This window comes from Hemitrygon akajei, chromosome 29 (assembly GCF_048418815.1).
Source record: "Hemitrygon akajei chromosome 29, sHemAka1.3, whole genome shotgun sequence".
NCBI lineage: Eukaryota > Metazoa > Chordata > Chondrichthyes > Myliobatiformes > Dasyatidae > Hemitrygon > Hemitrygon akajei.
The window spans coordinates 17730234-17744598 of NC_133152.1; the positions used below are offsets into that span (position 1 = coordinate 17730234).

General features: G+C 40.0%; 1 protein-coding gene across 1 annotated transcript in view; it reads right to left on the minus strand.

Annotated features, from left to right (window-relative positions):
• Positions 1-14365, minus strand: part of rcc2 (regulator of chromosome condensation 2) — a 42219-nt gene that overhangs the window by 17193 nt on the left and 10661 nt on the right. The window contains exons 2-6 of the mRNA XM_073031765.1: positions 12713-12806; positions 10862-11005; positions 6594-6725; positions 4349-4437; positions 3153-3267 (exon numbers count right to left, since the gene is read on the minus strand). Coding sequence (XP_072887866.1) covers positions 3153-3267; positions 4349-4437; positions 6594-6725; positions 10862-11005; positions 12713-12806 — 574 coding nt within the window. The remainder of the gene's footprint in view (positions 1-3152; positions 3268-4348; positions 4438-6593; positions 6726-10861; positions 11006-12712; positions 12807-14365) is intronic.

The following is a 14365-nucleotide window of genomic DNA, read 5'->3' on the forward strand; positions in this document are numbered from 1 at the left end:
AACCCTTCTAACATTAATTTTACGTGTCTCGGTTATTACTGTACCCAGGGAAATAGATCCTGCCTGTTTATCTCTTTTTTTCTTGTTAGATATACATCTCGATTAAATCTCACTGTTCGGAAGAAAACAATCAGATTCCAATTTTCTCTCAAACCAATTTTCACTTGCCCCCTAAACATCTCATATTTGTCCATCTCTTCTGCAGCCCTTCAGTATAATCACACCTTTCCCATGTGATAGAACAACAATTTACACAACAGCATGAATTTGATTCTTCTCTCCACGCACCAACCAAAAACCACCAAACATTCTGAAAGGCACTTTTTTTTAAAAAAGCCATTACCTACTCGTCTTGTTATCTCTGAAATGTGGACACATGATAACAATTCTATGGTCCTCCATACTTCTCAGAAGCCCCCCATTTATTGGCAATTTCTATGCCACATTTGACTTTCCAAAGCACAGCACCTTGCAACTGTCCAGATTAAATTCCATTAACCACATTAGGTAGATTGCTGCAGACCAACAAACCACTAAAAAACTTCAGGTATCCCTAAATGACAAGTTCCCATCTCTCATCTTCTTGCAACCATGTCTCCATATTGGTCACAGTTAATGCCTGTTCACTTCTATTTGTGCCATTAGACAATAGGTGCAGAAGTAGACCATTCAGCCCTTCGAGCCTGCACTGCCATTTTGAGATCATGGCTGATCATAGGTTATGTATTTTGTTACAAAGGCTTTGTGTTAAGATACAAAAGTCTTAAGACTTGCTTTCCTATCAATTTTAATCACACTTTTTTGTACCGTGGTTCATCTTGGCCTCTGCACAACACAGAAATACACTAGAAGCAACAAATGAGCAGAGTATGGACATTCACTTCTGCTCGTTCTCCACGATGGTCATCTCCATGGTGCTGAGGCTATGAAGCCTGCCCCAGCTGCTGTGCCCCATGTCTGCCTAATACGATGAACTGATAATCAAGGCTTTGGACCTACTCTGGGCTGCTCCGGAGTTCGCATCTGAGGACTCTGCTTTGGTACGAAATGCTGTTGTTTGCTTCAATTCTTTGCATGATATTTTTTAATCTTGTGCATCAAGTGCTGGTTCCAAGGGTGATGTTGCTTCCCCTTTTAAGAGGTCAGGGTCTGAATGGACACAGTTGAGGGAGAATGTGGAATAGGTTAGGACTTTAGTAGTTGGAGCGTAGGAGAGTAAGAGGAGATTTGATAGAAGTAATAAAAATTATGAGAGTACAGATAGGGTAAATGCAATCCGGCTCTTACAACATAGGCTGGGTAAGATGAGAACTAGAGGTTACCAGTTAAGAAGGTGAAATATATTTAAGGGGAGCTTCTTCACTCAGAGGGCGGTGCTAGTGTGGAGCGAGCTGCCAGCTGAAGTGGTAAGTGCAGATTTGATTGGAACATTTAAGAGAAGCTTGTACAAGTACATGGATGGAAGGAATATGGAGAACTATAGTCCAGGTGCAGGTCAACAGGATGAGACGGAATCACAGTTCAGAATGAACTGTATCTCTGCTATAGTGCTTTAGGATTCCAATTAACAGGAAAAAAATGACAAACATCAGATACAAAACGACACAGAGCATCAGTACTGAAAAGTATACCACAGGGAAATGCCGATCAGCCCACCCAAAGTGATGCTTTGAGGATATGTCACTATTTTGACTTCTCCCTTGTGTGCCACGCCATTTTTATTTGTCAAGATCTACATTCCCGACAGGTTTTCTGGTCATTAACATAGAATCCATGGGATTCTGGCCACTGCACTTCCTATATTACTGCAATGTCTGGAGCGATCAGCCCAGTCACAGCTTTGCATTAAAAACAACAGAGGAAGGGGAGAAAAATAACAGAAGGTATATACTCCAATTACAACAAGAGAAAATCTGCAGATGCTGGAGATCCAAACCAAAAGAAAAAACCCACACACACACACACACTCACTCTTAGAGGAACTCAGTAGGCCAGGCAGGTACTCTATGGAAAAAAAAGAGTACTGTTCACGCTTTGGGCCAAAAACCTTCAGTCCTGCAGAATGTACTGGCAGCCATCTACACACTCTCACTTACATTACAAATTTCGGGAATACAATAAATACAGGGTAGAAATTTTTTTTTAAAAGGACTAGGAGGAGAGGCAAAAAGAAGAAAGTGATAACCATTAACACTAAGCTGAAATCCAGCAAATCCTGTTCCATCTCATTAAACTACAGCTTTAAAAAAACCATATTCACACAAGGAAATTAAACTAATGACTTCCAATGCCTTAAACTGCCATTGATCATAAATGAAGCATTCACTAAAAGTAATAATGATTTTTTTTGTAAGTTTTTGAATCCGGGCAAGTTGCTCACTTTATCAGGGATAAAATTCAGTCCACTGTTTAATCGGAACCTGTGCTATATTTCACGTCGGAAACTTAGTGCACCACCACACTCTTGGAAGTGAGGCAGACTTGTATTTGTGGCACATTGCATATCCATTCCTAAAATGTCCCAAACTGTTTTGAAATACAGTCACCATTGTAATGCAGAAATATCAAAAAGGAATTAAGACCTGCCAAGAAAGCATCTACAGAGAAAGAAACAAAGCTAGCATTTAATGCCACACTATCATCAGAACAGCTTTCCTGGCTTGGATGAAGGATTATTGATCTGAAGCTCCGTTTCACTGTCCATAAATACTTCATGACTACCGAGATTTATTTTAGATTTGTTTCATGAAGCTGGACATGTTGCATCAGTCAATTAAGAACTCAATACAATGCATCATGTAATGATGTGTCAATTTCCATGGAACATTTAACAATGAGGCATCACGGGAAAATAAAAGCATTTACAATCATCTTCATTCTATTGAGACATCTCAAAGCACTTCACAATCAATGGTCACTATTAAATTTGGGAAACGTGTTGGCAAATTCAACAGTTAACTGCACACAGCAAAAATCTAAAGAACAGTTCTGAGTATTCAGTATGTGGGGATTTCTTTCTGGTCATTTTCAGTGGCTTACCATCTTCATTCCAGTTCGTAATTTGAATTATGTGGTAAAACGGGAGATTTGGCAGAGAAGTATCGAAATACAAAGGGTTATTCCCCACCCCTCAAAAACACACACAGACTTACCAAGCTGTCCATATTCCGGATGGCCAAAAGAATAAAGGTTCCCTTTACAGTCAGCGATCATACTGAATTCTGCACCACAGGCGATTTTCACAATTGGCTGGCCATTGTACATAATCTGAAGAGAAGAAAATGAGAAGAATAATCAGAACCAGCCGATTAGTCCACTGGAGGTTAGATAAGGTCTAGTATTAAAATGGTCACAACACAATTTTAAATTGCACAAAATTTATTGTCCTTTCTGCAGCTACAATATTCTAAACACATCCTTCGTTTGATCATCTGATCGTTAAGCAGGCATATTTTATTTACTGACAAATAAATTACAGTGATGCATCTTCAGTCATCCCTTGTGACCATAACTGACTGTATGTGACCATAACTGAAGGCTTCTGCAAACCTTCTCATGCTCCCACCAAGACCCTATGAACAAGCAAAACTTATAAACATTGTGGGAAAATATACTTACAGCAAAATTCACTGGAAAATCAGAAGCAGCAAAGAGCCACAGCAAGATCTATTACAGTTAATATCTTCCCTATCCCACCCACTTGGCTTTGCCTATAAACTTCTAGCTTGTCCTCCTTCCCTCCCCCCCCCCACCCCCGCAACCCTTTTATTCTGGAATCTTCCCCCTTCCTTTCAGCCAAAAATGTTGACTTTATTTATTTCCATTGATGCTGCCTGATCTGCTGAGTTCCTCCAGCATTTTGTGTGCATTTCTCTGGATTTCCAGCATCTGTAGAACTTGTCAATGTGGAAATACCATGCAGAAGGCACTTCTTCAAATGCCAAGCCTCTACTTTGCAGCTTGTACTCAAGTTCTTTACAAAGAATATATTTTAGTGATGCACTACATAAAATCTGCATACAGAGGGAGGGGAGAAGGTGAATGCAGAATACTAAGAAAACTCAAGAGAGACAAGCAAAATGGCCATGAGGTCCTGATGACTATTCATATTCTGTACCTTTGCTGAAAACACGAACAGAGACCAGAATGCAATGTCCTTGATCTCCATCATATGCAAACAGCTAAACGTTCAATAAACTCACATGAAAATGGATCCATTTGCAGAGTGTGCCACTGAATTACATTTCACAGGCTCAGAGTTTGAAGTTGCAAAATATAATCCAATAGACCAAGCAATTATGAGAGATTGGTCAGGTGGATGGGAAGTATCTGTTAGACAACTCCTTACCTGTGCAGGGCAAGGCTCTGCTTCAGTCTGGTTTCCAAGGCCAAGCTGTCCCATTTTGTTCTCACCAAAGGCATAAACTGTTCCATTTTCTAAACATAAAAATAGGACAACTTGTAACTCATCTGTCAATTATAAAACAAAATAGCTCTCCAACACTGCAACAAAGGGGATGACAAGAATTACTGACACTCGCTTAGATTTTCAATATTAAAATTAGTGACTGATGTTACCCAATACCTGCAGCTTATCTTCTTGCAGCCAAGCTTCTCTCTGGCTCAGAACACTGAAGCTGCCACTTGCGGGCAACTAGTTAACCAAGCAAATAGCAGAGTTTTGCTCTGCTCAAAGTTTCATTGTGAAGTTGGTACAAGCTTGGTAGTTGATCCATTTCAGCTTAAAATTGGGGAACCGGTCTTGGGTTTAAAGGACAAGTCAATTAGATAAATCTGCACGAGTTAGAAAGACGGACTTGCACATTGCCAAGCGATGTGAATGACAAGCAAACAAATTCACCATTTTGATAGTTGGCCATTTGGAATTAATAACAGGGATCACTTGACAAGTTGAACAACTTGTCGCTGCACATCACAACACAAATGAAGAGCAACATTGTTTGCAATAGAACTGTAGGCCCACTATCAATCGGACTCAGAAAACAGAGAGAAAATGAAATTGTTTTTGCAAAAGGGAGATTATTTTTTGATTATACTCCAGTGCAGTCAGATGGGAATCACTTCCTTTAGTCAACAGAATGTAATGCGTTTAGTCATTTTGATTTAAGTTAACCAGATAATAATTTATGCAACAATGACAAATGCCTTGCAGTTAAAAAATGTTCAGAAGTTGCAAATAGTTTGGTAGATTTACAGCTTTCACAATAACTTCATTAGGGTGCTGGTGGTATAATAAACACAGCTGTTCCGCAGGAAATTATCTGCCATTTCTGATTTGAACTGTCTTCACCTCCAGCATGTTATCTGTAGCTCCAATTGGACCTACAAGGCCACAAATCTATCTTCACACCACTTAACCATGTTCAATACAAAAATTACTCAACATTATTGAGCAACTGCAAAAACATTTCCATTATTTTTACCCAAGTATGAGAGAAAACACAGCAATCCTACAAACCTTGGCAAATGAAAATAGAGAAGAGCTGGGAGCTCGTGGGCAAACTGGAATAGTTTAAACTGCACTGTTCTACAAATTGGGAGCTAAAGACCACAAGTGAGCAAACAAAATCTTGAGCTGCAGTCCATGACCTAATAGGCAAGATTTATACATGTTCCTCATCAGACCGTTAAGCCATTTTGGGCTAGGAAGCTGAAGGATTGCATTGTGGCATCCAGAAGACAACCAGACACTTCAAATAAGTAGGAAATTAAATCAGTCACTGGTTTAACAAACAGCCAAAGGATCCTCCCCATCAAATGCTCTGCTTCACTTCCTCTTCAATGAAATGGACATCGGTGACTATACATAGAAGTCTTTCATCTATCAACTTCCCTTGAAGATATCAAAACCCACTACATTTAGATTCAGTCAAAATGGGGGAGTAGTCAGCAATTTGCCATGCACCAGACAAGTTCCAGCAAGCAACAGAACACATCAAGAAACACATTACAATTCTATTTGGAATAACATTAACAGGATTTTCTCCCACAAACTCAGCCCTTAATTAGGTCTCTAGTATGAGAGGGGGAGGGCTGTGCTGTGACATTTCCCTCTCCCATCTTCCCCAATCAAATTTTAAGGGGATATTATTACTACAACTCCTACAGTTAAAAAGCTGATTAAATTGTCAAAAAGGGAAGATTGCCCAAGGATACAACCACAAGAGTATCTAGCCCAAATTCCCTTCCTCAGAATATACTGCACGTGCATTTTTACTGAATTCAATGCAAAGAACTGCAGGAATCAACAACTGATAAAGAAAAAGTAGTGCCTTAAAGTTACATCTGTTCTTTTTATGTTTATCACACACAGAAATATAAACAATTATTTATAGCTTACTGCTAAACTACATTTCCATTATTACAGAAATTAATAACCTTCATTTCAGATTAATTTTCAGAATGGTAGTTTTTGCAAGAAATGTTAAACACTAATTTGAGGTAGACTACGTTACGGAAGTTTTCAAAGCCAATTAGCTCAGTTCTGTCCATACAGAAAAATAGAGTATCTGTTCAGTATAAAAAAAATTACGAAGACAACATTAGGGTTTTCCATACAATCCAAACGCTACCTGTTAAACAGAGACTATGATTACGTCCACAAGCTCCTGCAACAATTGTCTGATCTTTGAGAGCATCAATCAGTCTGGGGACCTCTCCTCGCTTTGTGTCTCCATGTCCAAGCTGCCCCTTCTCACCTCGACCTAAGCAGTAGGAAAACAAACAAGAGAAAAAGAAAATCAATTAAAAATATTCTTCAACATGAATTGAATACTATACTAATCAAACTGGAGCCAATATTACCAAGACCTGTAGGTGCCTTTCTTGTTTTGATGCATTGAATGGTTTCTCTTAAAATTTATGCCTTTTATCAAAAGAGCAGTTTACATTAAAGTTATTCAATTTGATCGTTTAAGTGAACAGAACTGATAAGGCAATACCAAAACCCACAGCTTAATTACAAGTACAATGGTTGTATGGAAGTTGGCAAAAATGTTCAGGTTCATCATAAATGCAACAATGGTTTTCATAGAAGCAAAGTGATGAAAAAAACTGCAAGCTACAATTGTTACCAATAAAGAATTCAAAATATTTCTTGAGAGACTAGTTGCAATGTGGAACTCACCACTTCGGGGCACAAATAGCATTGACAATGACGTGGGAGAAAGGAATAGAATGTTAAACTGATGAGACTAGATGAAAAGACAGAGAGAAGAAACATTTTGCACTTTTGGTTTTTACATCTATGTGAAATTTACAGTTCAATCATGCACAAACAGGAAATGTACCAGAAACTGGAGTCACATTCTATATCTCTCCCAAGAAACTGAAACAGACTGCAAACTGACATCATACTTGACCCATCATGGCCGAGCCACCTTCAGGACCACAAATTTCCACCTCACCAGATTCCAACCTTGCTTCAGCTCAACTGCTGGTACTGTATCTTTGTCAGCACTGTGATCATTTCTGGCCAGCCTACTTAATTTCAAATCAGCCAAAACTCTAGTCGACTATAAGACAAAAGGCAGGAGTAAGTCAGCAGGTCAGCAGAAGGAAGGCAGCTAATGCAAAGGAGGTAAAGAGAGAACGGCAAGGCAGAAAGGTGACGGTTGGAGCCAGGTGAAGAGTGGTATGTATGATGGGCAGATGGAGGCAGATAAGGAGAAGGGGAGGATGAACGCAGACACATCTGGAAGACTAAACTTTCCCCTCCCTACATCCTTCTGCAACCGCTCGGTTCATGCATTCCTCAACCACTCCACTCCATCCCATCCTAGGCACTTTCCCCAGCAAGAGTAGGAACTACAAGGTCTGCCCATACGCCTCCACCCTCAACATCATCCAGCAACCAAAAGAGCCCTTCCAGGTGAGGCAGAGATTCACATACATGTTACCCAAAGTTAATCTATCTATTGTATTTGGTGCTCGCTATGTAACCTTACCTACATCAACCAAGTCCAGCTGTATTTCAGGTGACCACCTTGTTAACAAGCACCTGCATTCTAGGCACCAAATTCTGAAATTGCTCCCAAAACCACACAGCCTCCCTTTAAAACATTCCTTAAAACTCACCGATAAAATGCTGGAGGAACGCAGCAGGCCCGGCAGCATCTATGGAAAAGAGTAAAGGGTCTCAGCCCTAAAACATTGACTGTTTACTCTTTTCCAAGATGCTGCCTGACTTGCTGAGTTCCTCCAGCATTGTGTGTGTGTGTGTGTTGCTTTGGATCGCCAGCATCTGTAGATTTTCTTACGTTCTTAAAACTCAACCCATTTGGTCATCCATATTTACATTACTATAGATTGGAGCACTATTTTGCTTGAAAAAGTCTGGCGATCATCGAAGACACCAAATAAATACATGAAAGCGGGGCCTTAATGTGTTTTGTGACAGATCTGATGATGAATAGCAAAACCAACTGTGTCAGTTCCAATCACGTGGCATAAACAAGAGGCCAATCTGTGTTCATGACCTTAAGAATGTACAGCACAATTATAATATTTTGCAATAAACAGCTGGGCTGACAGGAGCAGATTTTAAGAATAAAATGAGTGTATAACAGGTAAAACTTAATTGCAGGAAAAGAATAGGAACTATACACTTTAGTAAAAACAATAAGGAAAGCAAAAATAAATTAAATGGGATACAAGAACAGACACAAGGTTGATGGCACTTCTGCACAAAACTTCAAAGCTGGCAGGAGGTTAGTAAATTAATTAAACCAAGGAGATGGTGGTGGACTTTAGGAGATCTAGGCCTCATATGGAGCCAGTGATCATTAATGGAGAATGTGTGGAGCAGGTTAAGACCTACAAGTATCTGGGAGTACAGTTAGACGAGAAGCTAGACTGGACTGCCAACACAGATGCCTTGTGCAGGAAGGCACAGAGTCGACTGTACTTCCTAAGAAGGTTGGCGTCATTCAATGTCTGTAGTGAGATGCTGAAGATGTTCTATAGGTCAGTTGTGGAGAGCGCCCTCTTCTTTGTGGTGGCGTGTTGGGGAGGAAGCATTAAGAAGAGGGACGCCTCACATCTTAATAAGCTGGTAAGGAAGGCGGGCTCTGTCGTGGGCAAAGTACTCGAGAGTTTAACATCAGTAGCTGAGCGAAGGGCGCTGAGTAGGCTACGGTCAATTATGGATAACTCTGAACATCCTCTACATAGCACCATCCAGAGACAGAGAAGCAGTTTCAGCGACAGGTTACTATCGATGCAATGCTCCTCAGACAGGATGAAGAGGTCAATACTCCCCAATGCCATTAGGCTTTACAATTCAACCGCCAGGACTTAAGAACTTTTTAAAAGCTATTAGTAATGCTTTTTGAGATAGTGATTTAGATGCATATCATATTTTTTACTGAGTTAAGTATTGTATGTACCGTAGATTCCGGATTATAAGCCGCTACTTTTTTCCCACATTTTGAACAGCTTTGAACTCTGCGGCCTTTAATCCAGAGCGGCTAATACATGTTTTTTTTTCATGCCGCCTCGTAAACATTTTGCCTCGTAACAGTAGACCAATAAAATTGATGAGTAGTTCACAGAGGTCCAATGAAATTGTACGATAAATCAAGCGCACTTTCACAATTAAATTATTGTAAATCAGTCATTTGTACTCACCCTCATCAACATGGAAAATACTCGAAGAAAAGCAAGACCCGAGCGCGTCAGACCCGATTAGACCCGATCGCGTTACGCAAGCGCGTCAGACCCGATCGCGTTACGCAAGCGCGTCAGACCCGATTAGACCCGATCGCGTTACGCAAGCGCGAAAGACCCGAGCGAAAACGCTGCTTTTAAGTTAAAGTCGATCAATAACTTTTCCTGGTAGGCTGCAGTATATATATTTTTACCAGTCGCTAGGAGATATTGGAATGTTGTTCGTGCTGTTCAGTAAAAAAGTATATGCAACGTAATTTGTGTTACCGATACGTATGTATATTTAAAAGTAGCGGTGCGGCCTAAAATCCGGTGCGGCCTTTACAATTAAAAAATTGATTTTATTTCTAAAATTAGAGCCAGCGGCTTTTAATCAGGTGCGCTCTGTAGTCCAGAATCTACGGTAATTAGTTTTGCTACAACAAGTGTATGGGACATTGGAAAAAAAGTTGAATTTCCCCATGGGGATGAATAAAGTATCTATCTATCTATCTAATAAGGAACACACAGTTGTCCATTTCACAATTATACAACATAAAGGAAAAGCGGCAAATTTTCACAACCTATTAACTGATCTCAGTTGGGATACTATACAACTCTGTATAGCATATTTTAAGAGAAAATTTGATGAAGTTACATAAGTTTACTAAAACATTTCCTAGAAATAAAGGATCATAATTCCTAGACAGGCCTTAGAACGCAAATGTTTTGGAGGGGAGAAGGTTATGAAGTAATCTAACAGAAGCATTTGAAAACTATCAAGAGTTTAGACCAACAGCTTAAAAGATCAATGATCAGGTAATAGATTTAAAGTAATTGGCAAGGATGTTTTTGTTAGAAAATGCCACTAGTGTATACGGTTGAGAATGAACTGTAATAGTCAAATACCATAAAACTGGACTTCACAACCAGGTAGAAGTAAAAGCAATTCAGAGAAAAATATACAAGGAATAAACTGTTGTTTTCTTTCTACTCTATTGCACTGCAATATTGAAAATTATATATGTATAAAAAGAGAAGCTAGAGGCTTAGAACCAAACGCCCAGACCCATGTACAAAATTGATATGCAAAGTTCTGCTGGTAACTGACTTTTAACCAAATTAAGCTTTAAAGGCTTAGAAGTCAGGACACACAAAGCTGTCAAACTCTTGCTCAAGTTTCAGCACCACTTACCCCAGCTCCAGATCTTTCCCTCCGTAGTAATGATGAGATTGTGAGCAGCACAGGATCCTGATGACACTGTCCGCACACGTATTCCTGACAGGCAGCCATAACGATTTGGACCCCACAGATTCTGCCCCAAGTTGCGGTATGCAGCTGAAAGAATTAAGATCGATCAACCATTGGCAAATCATTGCAAGAAAAAGGATAACAAAATAACATTACACACTGCCTAGTTGGCATTCCATCACATTTTATCACAACACAAAATTACCAGCACCATTTTCAATAATCAAGATGTCTGTAAACATAGCTGTGTTTGCATCAAAACTGTTATTGCTATTGATTTGTTCAGTAAATAATATTAATGTTAGCTGCAGGCAAAAGCAATACAGCTGAACCCATTACTAAATGTCAAATATGAGGGTACTCTCATTTATTCCCTCAGTAGCACATTAAGATATACACAGGTAAAATGCAAAATGCACAGTGCAAGTGATCCACCAATCTCCTTTGTGGTATAACCAACTTTTTGGAGCATTTATGTGGCTAACAGCAAGATGGTCTCTGGACTCTCGGGAGTAACTAGGGAAAGGGTAGAACCATTCAAGGACAAAGAAGGGAATTTATGTTTAAAGCTACAAGTAGGTGAGATACTACACAAATACTTTGTGTCAGTATTCATCAAGAAAGACATGAGTATAGTGAGATTAGGAGGGGTATGCTGATATTCAAGGGCATATTAATATCATGGGGCTGATGGATTCTACTGTATGGTATTGAGAGAGGCAAAAGAGGATATTGCTGGAGCATCAGATCTTTGTATCCTCTGTAGGCACAAGAATACAAGAAAGTTCCAGGGGACTGAGAATAGCCAGTGTTGTTCCTTTGCTTAAGGACATTAGAGACAAAACCAGGAAATTATAGGCATTTGGAAATGTAGGCAGAGAAATGGAAGATGGTCTTGCGTGAGGTGTAGCACTGTGTGAATTCCAAGTTAACGGGCAAGTATACATTCAACGGTAGGTCCCTTAGGACCTGGGTGAAAAGACATCTTGGGGTATAACTCCATAGTTCTCTGAAAGTAGCAACACAAGTAGACGGGTGGTAAAGGGGTGTACTCACATCCATTGGTTAGGATGTCATGTACAAAAGTCAGTACGTCATGATACAGATGTATAAAACTTTGTTTAGGCCTTATTTGGAATATTGTGTAGTTCTGATCACTGCATTACAGGAAGGATGTGGAAGAGAACAGAAGGATGTTGCCTGGTTTAGGAAGTATTAGCTATAACTAATTAGGACAAATGGATTGTTTTCGACAGCATGGATGGCTGAGGGGAATTCTGATCAAAGTCTGAGAGGAAGGGTGAGGACAGGAGGGGTTGAGAGTTTAAAGGAAATGTGTAGCCAAGTAATAGAGAGTGGTAGGCACCAATGCACTGCCAGGGGAGATGTTGGGAACAAATACAATAGCAAGATTTAAGAAGCTGTTAGACAGACATATCAACAAACAGGGAATTGAGCTATATACATACCATGTTGACCAGAATGCCAGTTTAAACTGGCTTTAAGGTCAGCAAAGACATCATTGGCTGAAGGTCATGCTCTTGTGCTGTACTGTTCTATGTTGTAAACCTTGATTTTAAAGATGGTGTGCTTTTAAAAAGAAATGTGCTTTGTGGTGACATGTACTGTAGCAATACCCTAATTGACCAAGACCACAATTGTGCAGCAAAGTAATTTGCACAGAAGCCTCTGAGCTGGAAACATTGAGTAGAAAACCTCCCCAAAATGTTTTGTCATTCAGAGTTGAAATTTCATTTAGTAGTAAGGCTACATCCCAGAAGTAGTACAGCATACCTTGTTGCTTAGGAACTTCTTTACGGCCAATCAAGTCCCAGTTTGTAGCTCCGCAGATAAGAAGCTGACCTTTATGTTTGGATCCTTCTAGTTTCTATGAGAATGCATTGAGAACAAAAGAGTAACTTTCAGTTACAAGATTGCAAAAACCAGTCACTGAGATAAATTGCAGGCCACGCTATATCCTCCTAAGTGTTCATGATCAGATAATGTTGCGTTTCAATTATTAAAATTACATACGGGGAGCCTAGAATGCACATGTGTATATAACAACTCTACAAGGATACTTATAGCAATGGCTCATCTGGTAACTCCTACAGAAGCTAAAAATATACTCAAGAGCAAAGCTGCATTTATGCAGCACATAACCAAAACAGAACATTATTTACATCGCTCAAACACGACCTCGAGGTGTGTCACTGGAGTCGTCAAAAAAATAAAATCTGACATTGAGCCACATAAGGAAGTCATGTGGCAAGTGATCAATCCTTCAGTCAAGTACAGTTGGAGGGAAGTGGCTTGGGAGGAGATTCTAAACATTCAGGCCTTGCCAGCTGAACAGCTGTGGCCACACCACTGTGTACTGACAACTATACAATGCTTGAAAACAAGACTTGAGCGCAGGCAGGGCTGGAGGAATTTACAAAGAGGAAAAGAAAGCAAAAAGCCATTAAGATGCTGTGAAGTAACAAAAGCAGATTAGACAGAACCAGGAGCCAATAAGCACAGGGAAAGCAGGCAAAGATTTGGGACAAGTTGGAGGATGTGAGCAGCAGAGTTCGACAACCTCAAGCTTATCGGTAGAATGATGGTCAGCTAGAAAAGATTAGGACTGGAGGTTAGATTAGGATTTCAGAAAGAGATAAAAATAATTGTTTGCTGTGATGCTACAGCATTTTGTCCCAAAACTTTTCAAAAGGTCACCTATCACTTTAAAGCTGCAACCAGTGAGATTTTACCCCAGGAAGATACAGGGGGTAAATGTACACCAGTCAGTAGCTAGGAAATGGGGCTTATGGGAAGAACTGAGGGCAACATCCTCGGTCGTCGTGTTTAGTTGGAAGAAAACTCTGTCAGGCATTTATAGAACCATTACAGGCAGCAAGGAAAGACTTGATGCCATCTACAAGCAGGAGAATTCTGGAGGAGCAGAAGCCTTCAGATCCCATGCTGCAGTAACATACAGTTCCCTGGCTATATCTGCACAGACAAACATGGAACCAAGCAAAAGGCTTCTCCCAGGCAGTTCAAAATCAATACAAGAGCCATTGGAGGAGGATTGTGTGTAAAGCTGTTGCCAGTTCGAATCAAGAGACATTGGTAAGAGCCACCTGAGTACGGTGGCAGTTGTGAAAACTCAATTGAGGGAGCTTCTGAAAAGGCTACAAGATATGATATATAGCTTGAGGACAAAGCATTTGAGGCAAGCTGCCTGCAGAACTGAAGAGGAGAAAAAAATATTGAGGAGAATCAATTCAGCTAATCAGGGACTGAGGAAGGGGCGACTGGTGTGCAGTCAGGGGTAAATAACCTGCCAGCATAGAGTTAAGATAGGTTTCAAAGGAATGAGCAGAAAAACAACTAAAATTAGAGAAAGATGCAAATTCACAGGACAGCTACCTTGAGGAAGTTTGGTCTGTCACGATATGAAAA